General features: G+C 35.9%; 1 protein-coding gene across 1 annotated transcript in view; it reads right to left on the bottom strand.

The window, feature by feature from the left end:
- csmd2 (CUB and Sushi multiple domains 2) overlaps positions 1–20929 on the bottom strand; it is a 194854-nt gene that overhangs the window by 102676 nt on the left and 71249 nt on the right. Inside the window, exon 5 of the mRNA XM_087787555.1 lies at positions 17454–17661. Coding sequence (XP_087643681.1) covers positions 17454–17661 — 208 coding nt within the window. The remainder of the gene's footprint in view (positions 1–17453; positions 17662–20929) is intronic.

Below are 20929 nucleotides of genomic sequence, written 5' to 3'. Positions count from 1 at the left end.
TCCTTGGGACAGTATCAGATTCCTGACTGAAGTTGAGATCCCAAGACTAACCTATAAAAACATAATTAATGTGGTTCAAACCAAGAGTCAGAATTGAGAGAAGGTAAAGAGTGGTAGAAGGTAGAGTGTTATTTAGTGATTAGGGTTGTTGGTAAAACAGCCAGCCATGTTAGAGTGTAAGGAGAACAGCCCATAAAACAAGAATATATCCATTGACTGGCCCCATCAATATCAAACGACTGGTTGAAGTTGATTGAAATAAAAAAGTAGCTTATATAACTTAAAACTAAGCTAATCAAAATACAAAAAAAAAGCATCATCACACTCTATCAAGAAGATAAAGAGCCCCCAAAGCTAAAAGGCTTCCATAGAATTGTTAGACCATTTGCCAATTTATGCCTACAATATATAATCTTCAGAAGGAAAATACATCATGTAACACAGCAGTTTTCTGGAGCATAACAATTTGTTCTCTTTACTTAAATACATCCGAGTCTTCAGATCTCAATCCAAAAAAGCACCATTGGGATGATATTGAACATCATGGATGTTCAGTTTGATCTCTGAAAATTGTATGTAGCTATCATGTAAACGTGGAACAAATCCTCCAAGGAATGTTTCAAACAATGTATGTTGAATCTATGCCACACAGAACTGAGAAATGTATGATTGTATAGGCCCAACTGGGTATCAACGAATGGAATTTAAACTCTACAATCTTCTGTATGTGCTTCAAAGCATCAGGAAAAAAAGATTTTCAACATTGTAGCGCATATGTATAAAGATGATCAAGCAATAAACGTTTAAAAGGAAAAGATTGTAAACCTCTTGTGTGCTATTGTTGATTTTAACATTGACTCTTACATGTGGTTTTGTAACAATTCCAAGGATGTCCCCTCTTCTTCTACTTCCCCAAAGAGCAGATATGCAGCATTTATTTTTATATTTATGAATTGTGCCGCACCTCCTTCAGAGTAAAGACCATATACACAAGCCAACGTTCACCCAAAACAATAAACAGGGACTTGATTTGGTTTAATCTTCGCAGGGCAGAATTTAATTTGTGGTTAACAGCAGACAAACAAATGACTTTCCAAGGTCACTCTTTACACCGGCAGCAATAATTGAGCACTCCCTGTAGATCTATCAAACACCACTATAAACAAACGCCAATATTTTCCCCTTGGTCCATTACAGCGACATCATCCCTCTTTTTTACAGATTGCACTAGAGAGAATCAGGAAAGGCAATGCACAAACAACAAGTTGATATAGATTTGCAGATGAAACTTTTGTTTTGCCTTGACCCTTTTGCTGCTGTTTTCTCAGCAAGGACTTTTTGTGAAAAATAAGTATAATTTGTACATGATTAAGTTCTCTGGATCTTTGCGGAACAGAGGGTGAGCTAAGGTGATTGAGGTACTTGTAATTACAAGAAGTGGAGAGATAAAAATCAGCCTCCTACTTACAGGCTCACTTTCTACTTAACTAAACTTTGGTTTACTTGACTGGGTTTATTTGTTCTACTTGCTGTACTAATCTGCTTTAAAGATTGACTGCCTTGAAAGCAAGTCTACCTACCTACATACGTATCCATCCATCCATCCATCCATCCATCCATCCATCCATCCATCCATCCATCCATCCATCCACCCCACTATCCATCCATCCATCCATCCATCCATCCATCCATCCATCCATCCATCCATCCATCCATCCATCCATCCATCCATCCATCCATCCATCCATCCATCCATCCATCCATCCATCCATCCATCCATCCATCCATCCATCCATCCATCCATCCATCCATCCATCCATCCACCTGCCTACCTTCTACCAAATACAAGACTACCAATGCCTACCTATCAACTTTCCCACCCATTCATAATCTATCCACCCATCCATTAATTCATCTACTAGTATATCCTACTATCAAGCTATTTAGATGACTACCTGCCTCACTACCCCTCTACCTAACCATCCATCCATTCATCTATGATGACCATAAGTGACAATTTTTGCTGTGTGTTCATCAAATATATGCAGCTTTTTAGAATCACTAAAGTTCATGTAGTCATTAAACGCATGCATGATTTAAAGGCAGTCCATTAGCAACAGCAACTTACTGGCATGCACAAAGTAAATGCCACATAAACCCATTTGGTTTTACAATTTGCTTTGCTGGACTTTCCTATAATGTAGCCAGTAAGGAGTTTAAACTAAGAAACCTACCTCTAGAAACTGCTCACAAGGTTCTCTCTCACTGAAGTGCATCTACTCACTTAAAGCTAGCTGGCCTATGGACTGTGATATTGTTTAAAAGAGAAAATTAACCTTTCTCTATTTAAAAATACTAAAAGTGTTACATTATTAAGAGGACATAAACCTGGAATCATGTCACAATTCAAAATCCAAACATGACTAAGACACTTCGATGAGCAAATAAGGAACGATCGAAAATGACATTCACTCATGAGGGCAAAGTATTTCATCTTAGGTGAAACCTCAATCATTTTCTTCTCATTTTGTTCCGGATGTGAAGGAAGGGTGGGAACATTTTTAGATCAAAGTCAACATCTATTAATAAAAATAATTACTTGCCAACTTTCACATTTGGGAGAGCACTTTCCGAACACATTACCATTGACCGTAAGCAAAAATGCTATTAAAACGAAAACATGAAAACAGCCACTGCTGTGCAATTAATAGAGGTCTCTCCATAACCTTTTGCACAGCCCCCCCCCCCTCAATTAACAAACGTCTACCTCCGTGCCTTTACACACAGCAGGTGTTTGGACCAAGGAGAAAACAAGCAACTAAAACAGTCAATTAAACATAGAAGAAAAATGTAATCGTCTCTCTTCTGATATTTTATTTATTTATTAATGATGTTAAAACAAAATATATATATATATTTTTCTGTTGTTTTTTTTTAAAGAAATCTAGTGGCTTGATTACTATTAAATACTTGCAAATACAATAACAGTATAATATATTTGCAAATCCTATCAGGAAGATACAAATATAGTATCATAGAAAATCTGTTTTTAAAATGACTTATGTAGTAGCACTTTTTAATCTATTCCAGGAAATAACTTTTTTCATATTGCTTTTCATAGCGACTTCATTGATTTCAGTACTTTCCTATATGTAAGATTTGTGTTCTACATGTCTGTGTCAGACACTGAGGTCTCAAATGAAAATAAAAGGAGTTATTAATTTGTAGACTTAATATTTAACTTCTAAATCAAGGAAAAAGATAAAACATCATATAATTAATGAACCAAGGCAATGGAAGGGTAAGTTGCGATTTAAAGATCACAAACAGTTTCAAAAGAAACATTGTCATCTACCAAAAAAAAATGATATACCATATATTTAATGATGTAATACCTAAAAAGAATGAATGGCGTTTATACTTATGATGCTCATTAAAGTCAGGGAGAAGATGAGCCTCAAAAGTCCCATGTAATTTATTTATTTTAGCCAATATTGATGTTTTGTAAGACCTTAGTTTTATTTGGATCAAATTAGTTAAGAGGATGATCCCAATGAGTCGCATTCTGAATACTTTTGCATCCATTTGATCAGAGAATGTGATGGGTTACAAAGAACCCGATCTTATTTAACCAAGCATCACCACCACAAAACCAAACAAAGACATTTCAAAGCAGAGATTCAAGAGGGATTTTTAGTTTTTCATTTTCACCTCTATACTTCTTGCAGATTCCCAGCAGGAGGCTCTTAGGAAGAAATTAGATCTGATTGCAAAAGGGATAAGTGTTAGGAGCGTAATTGAAAACATTTAATTAGCTGTATTATGTCTAACAATTAAAAAAAAAACATGACTTTTCAATTGCTTTTTGTATTCATTTCTCTGATATGTCTCTCTATCTTTTGTTCTTTGTTACTCCAACAACAATCCCTCCATAGAAAGTCTGTTCTTGTGCGAAGATATCAGCGTCTGTGATTTTCCATTCTGGTGACACCTTGATTGCTTCTCAAATAGTGAGCCATTTTTCCCATCATGCTCATGAGGCTCATGGGATTGAAAAACTCTGCTGACAGATTACAGTGACGACACCAAGCGTCGCTTTTCTCCTTTCATGTAAATTTCTCGATGGGAAAAATAAATGGAACAACTGAATTGTTGAAAGAATTTGCAACAACGAGGGTGATTGGAAGAACTTGATGCACATCATGAAAAATGTAGTATCACGATTATGAATATTTATTTTTACCTTACTCTAAATGCTGGAAATGTTGAGCTTCTGGAAACTGTTATTGCTATAGTAGTGTGTCAGCATCGGGATTCAATCCATGCACAAGTTGGACATGGCTGACACGTCGCGTAATTTGTGTAAACAGACTTGGCAGACATTGCCTTTAGCAAATGTATAACGATTTAAATGAAAACATCAAATTGGGGATGGCGCATGAAGTGAATATTTTAAAAATTGTTTAATTCATTGGAGCCCAGAGCAACATCTTGGATTCCTAGCTTGTTCTTTTTGACCGATAAACTCCGATTTAAAAGGGTAAGGTATGTTAATATTGTGAGTTTGTCACTTAAAAGGGAACATGTTGATTACAAGTTAGATCAGGAAGTTAACAAAGTTATAATGAGAGGGGCAAATGTGAACATTGACATCGTACTAAAATGTATCTCATTCAAAATATAAAAAAAAAAAAGATTGACAGTTTTGTCCCCCGTGACTGAGTGACACAGGGCGGGGGAATTGAGGGAGACCGGGACTTTTAAATGGATTGGGGAGTGACAGGGGAGAGTTCGGATGAAGGACAAATGAAAATCCAAATTGAGCACAGTATCAAACACCAGAATTTACAAACGTCAATATTTTCCAAAATGTTGTTGCGCCTAGACCCTTTAATAGTTCTTGGAAGGCCAGGTAAAAAGGTACATGGTGGTCCAAGCCACGTTTGTAAGCGCTGCCGGTGTCGGAGTTTATCTACTGAAACAAGTTCTTTATGAGTATTCATCTCAAAGGAAAAAGGGTAATAAGTTAAAACGGGTAAATAAGCAAATAAATGTATGCATTTAATTAATTCAGTCAAATTAATGAATGGATAAAATGATGATAATGAGCAATTTATTTAAGTAAGTAAGGAACTAAGTATATTTGTAGAGCCCTTTTCCAGACCAGGGTCACATCAGAGCTCGCCATCTATGGTTTTGTTTGTCTTTTGAATTTAGCATTTTACACAGCTCTTAAAAAAGTGACGTGTTGTATAAGACCAATTTGCAATCGTTATTTAAAAAAAAAAAAAAAGAAACTAAAACGTTTTTTACACACTTGTAACCTCGAGGCAATCAGAGATTCATCTGCCAAAATGTGAATTTGCCTTTCCGGAGTGAATGTGATAACACCGGATACGACAGACACCGTGTGTTTCCCGTCAATCAGCATCAGATAGTCTCTGACAGAGCCTGCAGAAACAGTCACACGATGGGATGCTTTGATGATCAAATCTGGGAATAACAGGGATGTGCTCTCAAGCCTTACCTCAGTTGTCCTGCATTTTTAATGGGTCGTTGTCGAAAATGTTTCATTTTTCAAACAAACATGATTTTAAATATTTACAAACTGCTTGTCCACATTATGTTGCGGTACACAGCCAAACAGGAATCTGCCGGACAAAAAGAGGCCAAACAGAGTTCTTGTACGAAAAACAAAAGAGCCTGAAAAACAAAGAAACAAGAAGTTTCCAATCATTCTGTATTTTAATTCAATATTTTTATGTTACCGTTAAAATTTTATTTAATTCATGCTGGATTTACGTCACTTTTATTGTCATTTATATTTAATTGTTCGTGATAGTAAGCACTTATTTTTATTTTATGACTTCAACATTTAGATGGGTATTGGCTTTTCAAACTTTAAAATGGTGACTAAATAGATAAGCTCTCATTATGAATACTAGTTATGGCAGTTATATCCCTAAAACATATACGCAGTAAAGTAGAAATGTATTGCTTGTGGTAACTATGGCAGAATCAGATAGATATTGCTGTTCTGATCTGACAAAGTTGATCTTTAGACTCGACTAGATACTTTCTCAAATCTAAAGTTCCATGGATACAAAAGAGAAAAATTAGTTAACTTAGTCTCAAGTTGTTCACTTCTGTCTCGGATTCACTTGGGAGGTTTTGTGGCCATTTCCACTTCATGGACGAAGACAATCTGGAATATTTAACACTCTGATGTTATAACTGGAAAAACATGTGTTATCATAATAACTCCTTTTTATTGATATAAAGGGATTGAAAAACATGAAGAGAATGAATCAAAAGACTAGGACTTAATTATATTTGTTATAGGTATTGAACCATAGACTGTGTCAAATACGAACGTATTGTTGGACGAACCAAACCAGAGTTTCATAAAAATCGTTATTGAAGGCTACAGTTCAACCAGACTTTGGTCAATATTTATTTAAACATGTCAATGTCGGTAACAGGATTTTTATCTTATCTTGAACAGAAATTTGGAGCAAATAAACTAGTAAACGCTCAACCACACCCTTCGTAAATAATCACGAATAAAAGTGAGTATAAGGAATAGTTAAGCTAGGCTGTGATTATGTTTTTTAACGTCAAAACTTTATTTTGTTTGGGTGCTTGCATGACTTCTGGTTGATCAGCAGAAACTCATTATCCAAGATATTTTCTTTTAAACTAACTTTGAAAAGACTAAATTAAATTTAACAGAAAAAAAAAAAAAAATCAGTATGATGAAGGTGTTGAGAGTGAATGTTGAAAGATTGTGAGAAATATATCTTTAATATGAGATGAGCATTGCCTGGAATGAAGTCAAGAAGAAAGAGAATTCAGATATTTTGCTAGTTTTTTTTTCTTTTCTGACTCAACTTACTCAAAACAAACAAACTTTTTCTCACACTCCTTAAGCCTTGAGCGTTGGAGGACGAAAGTTATAAAAGACAGGTTTTTTTTCACGTTAAAGAGATTCAATGGTTATATGACCATTCCGTCCTATGTCTTGGATCATTGTCTCACTTATTTCCGTCATTTCCTGTGCTACAATCACATATACACTAAATTGTCTTTCATCCTTGAGATAGTGTATAATTTTAAATTATTTTCCTTTGAAAATATACTGGAGCCAATACGTCTCACTTCCGATCCACTCCGTTCTGGTGAGACCCTACGGCAGAGCAGTCAGTGACAAAGAAAACAGGGCCAACCTTTTTTCTTGTGAAACAACATGACACTGACATCTGGAAAACATCAGCAGATGTAGTAAGACGCTTGTTAACTAGCATTTAAGTGGACTGTTTAGCAACGGAAACATTTTCCTGTTGTTCACCATCTTCCACTCGCATTTTGTCAGAAAAGGGATGAATCAAAACTATTTTTATTTAATTTAATGATTATCTGTATAACAGATAACTGCTGTTTTTTTTTTGCTATAAGGAAAGACTGCTCAAAACACATGTTAAGTTTAAAACATGTACATGCATATTATGTCTTTGCTTGTGTACAAACCGATGACTCTGATACTGAATTTTATTTTCTGCACACTTATAGACGATATATATAAAGAAGACATATATAAGAAGACATGAAAACACAGTGTCAGCACTTTTCATGAACAAAGAAAGGATTGCACAAAGGAACTAAATCTATTAGCTTTGGTGTAGCCTATAGCTGACGCTTGTATTCACTCCCCTGTGGCTTCCAACACTAAGAAAAGAAAAGGCAGAATAATCCCACAGCAACACTCTTTTATCAGCCTTCCTCTGATACTGCTATTTATAGACTAGTAAAGCTTGATGAAAAAAAAAAGAAATCGCACTTTTTCTGTTACCTTAAAGGCGAGCCATTGACTCAAACATCTGACAGTGACAAGTGACGACATAAAAAAAGTGTGTAAACAAATGGAAACAAAAGTCACTATATCATTTTTACCTTTATGTGCTATATCCGTTTAAAACCAGAAGCAATTAAATGCTCTCACAAATCCCATGTGTTGAGGCAGTTCAGGAGAAGAAGTGCAGGTCTTCCGGTGTGCAGCTGGTGTCGTGACAAGTTTACTTTCAAAAACATCGAGGTGAGAAATAAAGTTGTCAAGCACAGATAGTGACAACTTGTATTCCTGGTTACACTCTTAATTATATTAGCGTCAATAAAGTAGGACTTCAGTCATTAAAAGTGACAACCTTGCGGATCACACAACAGAGGAAAAATAATAACTTGTCTCAAATCACATCTAAGATTGCAAGTTTTGAAAATCATCTCTTCTCCGCCAGAGTATACAGCATCCATCCTCACTATAACAATTATAACTGAGGCAAAATTAGACTCAGACTTGTCAGACTTTCTACAGTGCGTTTAATATTATTGCTTACTCATCAATTATATAGCCAATTTTTTTGGATGTGTACATTATGTAAACTTCATACTGCCAGTAAAAAAATCATTTATTCATTTTCTATGAGGGTCGCAGGTGACTGGAACGTATTCCAGTTTCCTCGGGGCGTGAGAGGGGGGACACCCTGGACAGGACGCCAGTCTGTCGCAGGGCACACAAATACACACAACCATTCACACACACACCAATACTTAACCTCTGTATATTTTTTGACTGTTTGAGGAAACTGGAATGCCCGGAGTAAACCCACGCAACACAATGAGAACATTCCTCACAGATAGGACCACGTGTCCGCCACAAAAAATGAATGAATACAAATAAATGATAAAAAAAAAGTAGAGTATAAGGGGCAAAAATAATAATAAAAAAAATATATTATATTTCTCAATATATGTAGTTACCACATTGTTCATTTTTTTAGTCGTTATAAGTTATTTTTTTCTTTTTTTTTTTCAATTAGACTATCAGGGTTTATCTTTTTAGTTGTGTGGGGGAAACAAAAAAGTACAACTAATAGTAGAAAATTATGAGTAATTAAAAAAAAATTAAATGAGAGAAAACAATAAGCTTACCACTGCTTAAAATGCAATCACGATTCCAAAACTTGTGTATGAGCTTGCATTAAGTTGAATGAATAGGAATCAAGGTGGTTCAGTAAAGTTATAGTATTCATGAGACGTTTATATTCTGTTACATCACACTATGTGACTGTGTTTTGTTTTCGTCTACAACATGTCTAAAAGCTAAGAGCTCAGAAGATTCACAAACGATGTTATGTTTAGCTGACACCGGCTTTGACCAGGCAACATCATAACCCTCCGACACTCAGCGTGTTAGGCTCAGCTTCATCCCTGATCCCTATCACTGCAGGCTATCCTCTAATTATACATTCTAAACAATTCAGATATTTTTCCCCTCCATGCTTCACTAGCCACGGCCCCTTAATCCTTTGTTATCGCCCAGTCGGGGAGGATATTGAAGCTAATAATGCTATGATATTAGCAGCACTGATCTAAAAATGATAGAGACATGCCACACTGCCTGGTAAATCTGTTTTCATGTTCCCCTGACTAGACAAATCCCTGTTTTAATTATTTCCCGCTTCCATTGCACACCTCCCAAACTAGCCAATCTTCTTTAATCACACCATCTAATTAGAACAGGTGGATTATGTAGATAAATCCCAAAAGGCCAAATTGGTGCTGGCAAAGATGTGATTCTAGCAGTAGGAGGTCTCACAAACAAACAAACATTGGCGGCGTTTGCACATTAATATTTAACGGCACAACACCTGGTTAATAACAGATTATGTTTGTCTTTGGTTATTTGATTTGTTTGAACAAATAACCAAACTTTGCCCATGGCATTACAATGATTATTTCCCTAGGTTATAATTTGCATGTGTTTTGTCCTTTTCTGTAGTACATGCAGTAGTACTACCTTTTTGCAACCATAAGCTACTCCAATTACCATAAGTTCTGTACACACTCTTGAAATAGTTGAATATAAATGATTATGGATGATAAATTATATTCCTCTAATACTAGTATTACATCATTGATTCTTCAATCATTACCAATGGTGCAACAAGAAAGTAAACATGAAATAAAAGATAATAAGATGGTAATTGTAGTACTTTTTACGTGTCTAAGGGTCCCCAAGATTGTGACTGGTGTAGAATATGAATATAAAAAATAATTTTTTTGAAAACTGTACATTTCTAAAGTGAATGATGTGAATGGACACATTTTTTTGGGGAAATTGGGTCTAATCTACTTCCAAAATGTTAACACTTTTAACATTTAAAGTTATTTTATTATTCAATATTCAATAGCATGACCATTGAGAACAAGCATGATGTTGAGTCAAAAGTCACAGGCCAATGTAACACAATCTGGTCTTTTTGTTCAAATAAAACACCTCCCATTCATTAATAATCACTACAACTGATATTATAATAATATGTTTTTTTTTCTTACGGGACAGTAACAAATGACGTACAGACCGGTACCAGGCTCCCAACCTCGTGGTTGAATATCACTGTTCTAGCCTTATCAATTGAAAATAAACAAAGCAGATTTTCATTTTTAGAAAAGGTAACTTTTTTAATCATTCATTTTACGGTGCTGGTTCTAATATAATAAATAAATAATTGCACAAAACAATTCACTGTAAAACATTCTTCAATTCAACTTCAATTCAACTTTTGTGTCAGCACACTCAGCATAGTCTTCCCTAAAGCCATGAGTATACAAACATAAATACATAAATAAAACCTGCAAAACCACCTGGTTTCAAGAAAACAAAGTTACGAGAATAAAAAGGTGAAACAGAGAGTTTCTTCGGTCTGGATGTTTCGCACACCATTAAATCTAAAAGAAAACATGTCCAAAACGACCTTTCAGGTGTTAAGTCTTAAGAAGATTATAGATGCTATTACTGTGGCAGAGATACAGCAACATGAGGAAACTCATGTCACTTGAAAAGAAAGAGGAAAAAGAAGAATGTGATAACTGTTAGTTTGCTCATCATAAAACAAGATATGCTGTTTAAATCTGAGGTTTGTGCTGTATAGTATTTTCAACCGAATAGCCAATCTGCTGATGTTCTTGAATGACACATTTCTGTTTTATCGAATTTATCGTATTTCTATTTTACCTCTCTCCTCTCTCTTACTTCTTCTTTATGTTTTGCTATTAAAACAGTTGAAATGTATTTTATTGCATGTCACTAAACTCATTTGGTTTATTAAAAAGCCTATTTGATATGAATGTCATCAACACTTTTATGATTTTTATTAACATCCTTCATTTTATAAAGTAATGTATTAATACTACTCAGTAATGCACTCATATCCTGTTTTTCTTTAATTTAAAACCAAAATTGAATTTTACATGCAATATGTTTCCTCGGAAATGATGACCCGCCAAACCTTTTTTTTAAAAAGGCTTCAGTACTTGTCCAGGTAACTTTTATCCTTTACTGTTACATTGATTGTTTTCAGTACAATGCCACTTTTCAACACAAATCAATTACTCAAAATACCTTTATAGAAATCATCCTTTAATTCAAGTTCAACTTAAGTAGGTTTCACAATTATTATTTTTTTACTGCAATCATGACTTAGATAGATATGGAATGATTGTCTGTTATTTAATGACAAGTTCTAATATGAATATGCAGAAACATTCTAATTGAAAACAGGTTCTAATTACTTTTTAACCTTTAAAAATATTTTTTTTTCCAATTTATATAACATTATTTGTTTAAATTCCAATGAGGAAACATTGAGTATTTAGAGTAAATCTCAATTTTCTGTTAAAAATGGCCACTTACTGTTGGCGCATGAAATGAGCTCCAGAATGCTACTTTTCCGCTGAAAGTTAATGTTTGAATCCAATTGAATACAATACAAATGAGTGAATTGTATTTAAAACACCACTTTTTAAGATAATTAACTATATGGCTATAAAAAGTGAAGATCAAACTTATTGCCAATGATGGTTGACACCCTTTGGCTTCCTGCCTTTATTGATGCAGTTCAGAGGAGTTTTTTTATGGAGGCGGAAAACTGTGCTTCTCGTGATTGCTGGTCAAAGCACGTTTAGCTGAGTTCATGAAGATTCCTCGGTAGACGTTTTCGGATGATCTGGGGTCACCAAAAAAAAAAGAAACCTTACGTCAGCAACTGTTTCATGGCCTTAGTTCACCAACATTAATAAGTGTACTTATTTGGCTGTGAAGGGTTTATCTTACATGGTTTTCAATCAGGAAAGTAATCCTCTTTTTAAGGCTACTTCAGGAGAATTTTGTGAAGAGGACAAGTTTCTTCAACTGCGTCATTGTCAGTCTCAATATAGTGACTCATCCTGACTACTTGAGGCAAGAGAGAGCAAAAGAGATCCGAATAAAAAAAAACAAGGACTTACTACATATTTATAAAATCCACCTTTTGGTAAACAACTTCTCAAAAATTAAAATACGAGCTGCATAAAAAACAGGAAAACTAAAAAACATTGACAGTAGATCTCAAAGCACACGGAACATTCTAAGGCCACAATTATATCTCCATCATTATCACCTTTCACAACGATACCATGACTCATGTTGTATCATCCGCTCCCTATTATTAACTACCTATTATTATGACGATGAGTCACTTCTAAGGTACGAATACGTCAATCCTAGCAACAACGAGTAAAAGATACCTGGAAGCTAAAATAAATAGGAATCTTTTTTTTTTTTTACAATCCTGAGCTCTGTTCAGGGGTTCATGGGCAGCATCTCAGAATAATTGAGGATGTGTTAATGGTGTTCGTTAATTGGTGCTTCGTTCATAAATATTGTATATATACAATTATTCGACATTACTTTAAGATGTTAAGTTAGAAGCCAAATATCTGTCAAAATTTAGTTAAGTACCCCAATCCTAATCAAGCTAACCCCGGTCCACTAACCCAGTGGTTCCTAACCACAGATCCAAGGACCAGTTCTGGTCTGTGAGGCTGTATTGGTCCGCAAAGGAAAAAAAAGTACCATAAATAATGATATCCATGATTTATACTGTCTAAGAGTTTTCTATTAGAAGGTGAAATAGTCCAGGATTTGAGACATTTCAACACACCTTTTTTGGTCAACTTTACAAAAGAAACAAGTCTGTAAAGTAGCGTAAATGTTTAAAACACACACTCTATACGCGTACATTTTTTACCATTGGGTTAGCTAAGGCCCAAAAACTAGTGATGGGCTGATGAAGCTTCATGAAGCAGTGTCATGTTGTTTAGAGGTCAGTAGGTGGCGCCATCAGCTTAAAAATGTTGTAATGTTTCATTAGAACAGTTGATGTAAAGACTGCCATCTAAAGGGCTCTGAAAATAATGACAATGCTTCATGAAGCTTCATCAGACCATTAATACCAAAAACAAATGTGTTTTTTATCCCTTGCATTGCTTTTTGGCTAAGCCACGGCCTCAGCCACTGCACATGTAAGCCAGGGAGGTTGTAGGGAGATAAGACAAGGGCTAAGGCTGCCATTATACTCTTGGCTTCTAAATCTGAGGATCAGCCTGTGAAAATGATGCCGACATTGTTGCCTGTGATGCAACAAAGGTTGATCCCTTTGAATCTGTCTCGCCCCCGATGAAACCTGAGCATCTTCATCTCTGCTGCTTCTAACACTGCTTCTAGTCTAATGTCGAGCCACCATCTCTCTCAGACGTCAGTTAAATTAGGTTCTATCTAGTCCGTGCTGGTCAACACCAAAATAATGAGGTATTTTTTAGAAATAAATTTTGAACCTAGGAAAAGTATTTTTTGGGAGCTAAAAACCCAAGCTACAAGACAAGTGAAGCTTGACATTTGTGCCTTAGTTTTCAACTGGTGATATAAGGGAACTATAAACAAGGAGACACATACCAAGGGATGGAAAATAACAGTTTCAAATAAGCGATGGAGTGCATCAGAGCTTTATACTTGTGAACAAACCATTTAAGATCAAGTAAAATAAAAACTTTCATATCGCTCTTGATTGATACAAATAAACGTAAAGAAGAAATGTTTGCTGTAAGAACCAGAGATTTTCGTGACATCATTAAATAAACTCAAGAGATTTTGCAATAAGAGATGATATCATTATGAAGAAGTGACTCTTCACAAACTGATCTCCTTGATTGATGTCGATGCACTTCTTTTATTCTGGCGCTAACTTCGAGCGGTTTACAGTATCAAATCACGACTTCACTTTTCCCTTAAAATCTCCGGGGAGTGCCGCTGCCGGATAAAAGTTTATTACAATGCTTCTGCAAAACAATTGAGCTCCAGAAGAAAATAACGAGTGAAATCGCTGCGAGTTTCACAGCAAACCAAGGAACGAGCATCTGGCAGTTGGTGAGTGTCAGGCATTATTTACATCGCCTCAAAGTGGATAGGGATGGGTAGGAAAATCAATGTGGATGCAAACTGTGTAATGGCAGAGTAATGTGTTCCCCTGGGCCAGCGCACACACAAAGCTCTTGTAGTGCAGATATTCAGTCATTGAGTTCAAGCTCCACCCAACAATTTGTAAGTTGCAACAAATAAATCTTGTGCAGGTGTGTTTTGAATATATTCATTAAACGGTGCAAATTGACTTTCTTTAACAACCACCTCAAGCAGTCAAACCTTGTTGAACACCCAGGGTTCTTGCTGTCCACTAGTGTTGTTTCTGTCAGCATGATTGATTTTAGTTTTAAGTCTAGTCTTCAATTCAAGCTGTCTGATTTATTTTTTGTTCTTTCCAATCACTTCTATAGTCTTCTAGAGTCCAGTTTCATTTGACTAAAAGTCAGAATATTGTAGTCTGTGTATTGTAGATTTAAGTGTTTTTCTTCGTTTATTTTATCATAAGTAACAGAAATTTTAGCCTTTGGAATTTCCAAAATTATGTTTATGGACTCTAAGTACTGTGCAACCATTTCTGCCATCAGAGATGATAATAGTATTTATTTTTTAAATTTAACACATTTAACACAACTTCATGAAGGGCAATGAGTTTAGAAATAATGTATTAATTTAATTGTGCAATGTCTTAATAATAAGCACCCTAATACATTACACAAATAAATGTATACATCAACATTCAAAAGTATATCTGTCCTGATTTAATAACTTTAGTCTATTTAGTAAACATTTTTTTTTGCTGTGAATGTTTTCTGTGTCATGCTTTTCAATTCACCATAGCTTTCCTTACACTTTTGAACATACTACACTCGTCAGCATTTTATAGTCAATTGTAGTTTTTGCTACATAACTATCATTTATTGAATGTCTTGTCAAGTTTTGGATACTTGATAAAGGCTCGTAAAAAACGGTATTTTGTAGTAATGGGTTGATGAGGCCTCATGAAACAGCTGATCCTGTATCATGATACATTCTCGTAATTTTCTGCTTTATAGTCTTTTAGTCTTCGATCTACTAATTCCATGAAAAATGAGTTCGATGCAGTCGCCTTTCAAACTGTATCACGATACAGCCTCATGAGGCTTCATCGACCAATCACTAGTATTTAGTCAATTATTTTTTATTTTTATTTAGGAAAGCAAAACTGCTGCTTATTAGAATATGAAACACCTATACCATTTTGCAACCAGATCTGAACACTCAAACAAGATTTTTGACTAAATTGATGTATCCAGTTTTGGCAAAGCATACAGACGGGGAAATCACCAGGTAGTTAGGGTTGTTTGTGTCTTTTTTTTTTCAAAGCCGAATAGGTGGTGCCCTCAATTAAAAAAGATAGAGGTTTTCAATAAATAGCTTTTCAGATGATAAAGACGAGTAGGATCTGAAAGTAAGAATACTAAAATTAGTTTCTAAACTATACTAGTTTTGCCTCATTTTTACCCGAGTTGACTAATTTATCATTTTCATTATATACAAGTATTCTGGGTCTTGCTCACATGTGAGGGAACTATAGAGAGTGAGATCACAGGCGAAGAGGCGCAGCTTCCTCAGTCATGGATGGATGGTAATATTGATAAAGTATTGTCCAATGTAATTGGTTTGTACAAAGCCGACATCATTTGATTGCCAGTCATAAAACACCAGAATGAAAGTGTCTCGGAAAAAGAAAACACCTTGCAATTTAGGAGAGGCTCAACAATTGCAGAGGTTGATGGACTTCCTCAAGGGAGGAAATGAAACATCTAAAACAAGACGCTAAGCCAAAGTAGGAGGAGGAAGCAATCAAGTCTGTGCTGGAGATAAGAAGGACATTTTAGTCACACTGGACCAAGCACGACGGGCATTCAGAGCAGTTGTAATCATCTCCATTTTTGTTTTTGTTTAACTGTTGAGTTGAGATACCCCAAGGAAACATCTACGTGACAGTGTAGACACGGTTGTTCTATTTGGGCAGCAAGCGCACACAGACACACTAAATAACTTCTGTTAACCCTCATCATGAAACAGATCATTAAAGTTTATATATAAATATATGTACTTGTGACATTATAAGAGCTAAACAAATACAGGAGGTTTCGACAGATGTACAAATCAATTGATTATCAGGCAGGGAGTGCCATCTAGTGGTCTCTGGAAATAATGACATTGTTTCATGATGTTTATTTTAAGACGTTTTGTCTTGATATCCAGTGTGTTTTGTACTGATGGACTTATGAAGCTCCATGAAGCCCCATCCTCCCACTTTTCCTCATAGACCTTAGATAGCACTCTGTGATCTATAAAATATGATATGATAATCTACTCTAAACCTCACATCATTTTTTTTACTGAGGCTGCCACCTAAAAAAACACTACTTCATGAAGCTTCACAAAAAAACATTACTATGTATTGTATCTTATCTATTATGTATTTTCCCATAATTGTCAATGTTCCTCTAAAGTATGTACTCTTCAAAAATCGAATAATAATAGATGGTAACAGGCCAAATGAGTGTTCAACACTAAAGCTTTTAAAACGGAGCAGTACCAAGACCTCTAATGGTTAAAGTGATGAATGGCTGCTTCTGCTTATGTCCATATGGTGTATAGTGTACACGTGTCATATTATAGAAGGGGGTGGGCTGGTGAATATCACACTAAGCGCAGATTGAAAGTGGTAATTGAGTCCGCTAATTACTTCCTGATCTGTAATAGTGTCACATGTGAAAGCCACAGATGGTGAGGGATCGACAAAAAATATTCAACCTTCTCATCCGGATTGCTGATGATGGGTGAGACATACACAAGATGAGTCTGTTTGACCATGAAATCCCCATAAAAAAAAAAGAACTAACTGGATTTTGCTAGTGCACAAGATGACCTTGACGGAAATAAATATTTTGCATTTGTTTCAAAAATAAGCCAAAAATAATAAGCAGACAAGTACAACTGCGCTAGTAAAATTGCAAATACATTATAGTTTTTGCCAGAATCCCGTTAAAATCAGCTGTGGATTTTGTTATAAAACCACACAAACCACATTCTGCAGATAGTTTCCTCTCATGTCTTCCTAATTTGCTCCCTGTAAGGAAAAAAAAAAAACAGACAAGTTGGCACTTACCACTGTGAAGAGCCATCGGTACCGCTGACCTCCAGCAGGTCATAGTCATCCTCGAGCTGAAAGTCGGAGAAGACCAGGGCAATGGTGTCTCCGGGCTCTGCCAGTATCGTCCAGGTGCAGTCGGCATTATTATTGTACTCAGCAGGGTAATTAGGAGTGGTGATCACCCCGCTCTGGCCTCGCAGCGTCCCACCACACCCATCATCCGCTGTAATGAAAACAGAAGATTAATATTGTATGAAAGATGCACAGCTAGCTTGAGGAAAATGAAAAACACACCAGCGATGCAACTTCTAAAACGACTAAGTGACGGTGCAAGTTCCTAAAAAAAGTACTAGAATTTTATCGAATAGGTTAAAGATATATAGATTAAGTTTTCTCAACTTTCGGACGGTATTATTTTTCACTATTTATCTATTTGCCCATTATTTTAACCGTACCAAATTGGATCCTGGCCGAAAAAAGTTTGGACACTGTCGATCAAACCTAATTCTCCAATGTTGATTACAGATCTGGTCAAAGTCTGACTTTTTTCTTATCTGTATTGTACATGTGTTTCTTTGTCTCAACTACAGCCCATTAAGACGTTTTAGGTAATATTATTTAAGAATCCAAGTCAAGAAAGGAAGAAACTCAAATAGTGGCAAAAGGTATGTATATGTGAAATATGTACAACAAAAAGACCACAGTCTTTAAAAATTGTATTGTATTGATTAATAATGTATTGATGACTGCTATATGAGTTTTATATAGTAATAATTGAAATCCCTTTTTATTATCTTGAAGATCAAACACTACATGTGTTGACTGCAAAAAGTTGCAACATGTCTCTTCTCTCAAATCTATTTAGCCAAAGGCCAGAATGACAGCAGTTATTGGATTTCAAAAAGCTCAACGACGTACTTACAGTCATCTGGGAAACTTGAAAATGTGTGATGCAATGGATGGCAACATACAAAGGAGTAATTAAATCCTTATTAATTCAGATTTGTGTTAATCAGAGCAACAATTTCCTCCTCAAGACTGTTTTAAGGACACCATTAAATAATAAATGTAGTTAAAGCGTTTCTACAGCAATTTCCCTCCTTGGTTACCGATATGATCATTAGTGCCTCTAATTGTGCATTATCTTTCCTGTGTGGATTTTTTGGAATGACTTTAGGGGACATCTAGTACAGAATACTTCCAAGTTAATTGTTGTATTACACACAAAGATGTATGCCCGGATTACATGTACATGATTACATGATTGAGATAGTTGAATTATTTTTTTTCCGATAAAGCATATAAGTTAATAAAATGTACATCAATTGTTTATATTACCTGACAAGCCACATCAATATTAGTGTCGTAAAGGAATGCATCATTACTGTCACTTGACTTACAAAATATTTCTGATCTTCACTTTTGAGATATTTAACGGCCAGAGAGATGGATAGCTAGACTAGGCCTGGGTATGGAAGTTATTTGTGTGTGTTTGTGTGTGTTAAAACATGCTTTGTCTTTCAGTGCCAGGTTTTGATACCAACGCATGATCAAAACTTTCAATGTACACAATTTTCGGAATAAGAAGTGAAAAGTGACAAAGTCAGGGAACGTCAGATTGATTTGTCACTTTTAAGCAAGTGTTATTTTGTACTATTTTTTCTGTAAAAAATGGAAATTTAAAGAAGCTAAAAAATAAACTCTAGAAGTATTTTGTCATTTTCTTTTGTTAGAATTAATCTTTTTAAATTGGTATAGAAACCCTAACCCTAACCCTAACCCTAACCCTAACCCTAATCCTAACCCTAACCCTAACCCTAACACTAACCCTGAACCATACTTTGTTCAGGAACCGGTAACGAAGTGAAGGTATCGCTATCAGTACCGGTATCGAACATTTCTGATCTACCAAACTCTAGTAATGACACATGAACTGACCATGACTAATTCATATTCTAATACGAACCCTATAAAGAAGAAAAAGGAGTATCATGGGATGTCTATCATCCAATGTGCCTTCCACTTGAGAGAAGGTAAGAGAGTACACAGACAAAAGGAAACCTGTGAGGTGTGAACTTAAATAGTATGGAAACCACGACAGTGGGGCCAGGGAGGAGGAGATGAAGAGGATGACAGATGACAAGTCGGGATGCGTGAGGGAAAGGTGCGGGTGAAGTGAAGGGAGGAAGGACAATAAAGAAAGGGAGAGCTGGTGAGACGGGTGACAGGTGATTGTTGCAGTGGGAGTGACAGGAAGTAGACGGCAGGCAGAAGAAAGGATGAGAAAAAGCATTGATATTCCACAGAGAACATTTTCTTCACACTTCAAGTAAAGTCTGTGACTCAAAAGTCTCCTTTTCACTCCGACCTCGTCTCCTTTTTTTGGGTTTCTGTTACTATTGCCCGATGAAGGTGCGCAGGCGAAAAATAAAGAATATATAAATACACATTTTATTGACCGCAAAGATCCAACCCAGATGAGCAAAGATATTTTATCCTTCCACGTATGTCAAAATGTTTCCCATGGTTGAATGGTGCCGTTTTTCAAGCCTGTCACTAAGGATGTTACACTTTCTAATAAATAATAAGAAGCTTTCTCACCCTCTCCTTCAACACCCTGGTAACCATGATCTGGGAAGGCATGGGGAGCGATTCAACTGTCAAGATATTTTGGTGTAATACGCATCAGTGTTTAGGCATGCTTCAATTCTTTGCTTATCTCATCTAGGCAACAGTTCCAGCTTCTCACCCTGAAAACGTAAGCCCACTGAGGAGTTCTATAGGCCTGTTTTTTTTTTACTGCCCATAATATGCTGTGTATTTTATAAGTTCGCTGTGCCTTTCTTCAAAACTGACACTTCTTTAACTTTAAAAAGTAAAAAAAAATAAAATTTAAAGAAGAAACATTATCCACTGATCCGATGTAATGTCTTCTTGCTAGCACAGATTGTTAAAAGTTGTTCAACACTGTAGAAAACTGACCAGAAACTGTTTCCTTCAACTGAGAAAAATCTCTAAACTTAGGAAAATGCTGTCACAACATGATCTGGAGCTTGTAATCCATGCGTTTGTTTCTTCTCGTCTGGACTATTGTAACAGTTTGTTTTCATGTCTTAACAAGAAGGAGCTGTCTCGCCTGCAGTTGATTCAGAACTCTGCAGCGAGAATTCTGACCCGCTCTAGTAGAAGAACTCACATTTCTCCGGTCCTTAAAACTCTTCACTGGCTTCCAGTTTCTTTCAGGATCAACTTTAAAATTCTGGTTCTTACTTTCAGAGCTATTCATGGTCAGGCTCCTCCTTACATCACTGATCTGATCCAGCCTTACACCCCAGCTCGGTCTCTGAGGTCTGTGGATCAGAATCTACTTATGGTTCCACGCACACGGCTCAGGACCAGAGGAGAGAAATCTTTTCAGGCTGTTGCTCCTAAGCTTTGGAACAATCTTCCTCTCTCTTTGCGCTTGATGGAGTCTACGGACTCCTTTAAGA

This window comes from Callionymus lyra, chromosome 3 (assembly GCF_982586985.1).
Source record: "Callionymus lyra chromosome 3, fCalLyr1.hap1.1, whole genome shotgun sequence".
NCBI classification, from domain to species: domain Eukaryota; kingdom Metazoa; phylum Chordata; class Actinopteri; order Syngnathiformes; family Callionymidae; genus Callionymus; species Callionymus lyra.
The sequence above is the reverse complement of the archived record's forward strand: the minus strand, read 5'-3'. Positions and strand labels throughout refer to the sequence as shown.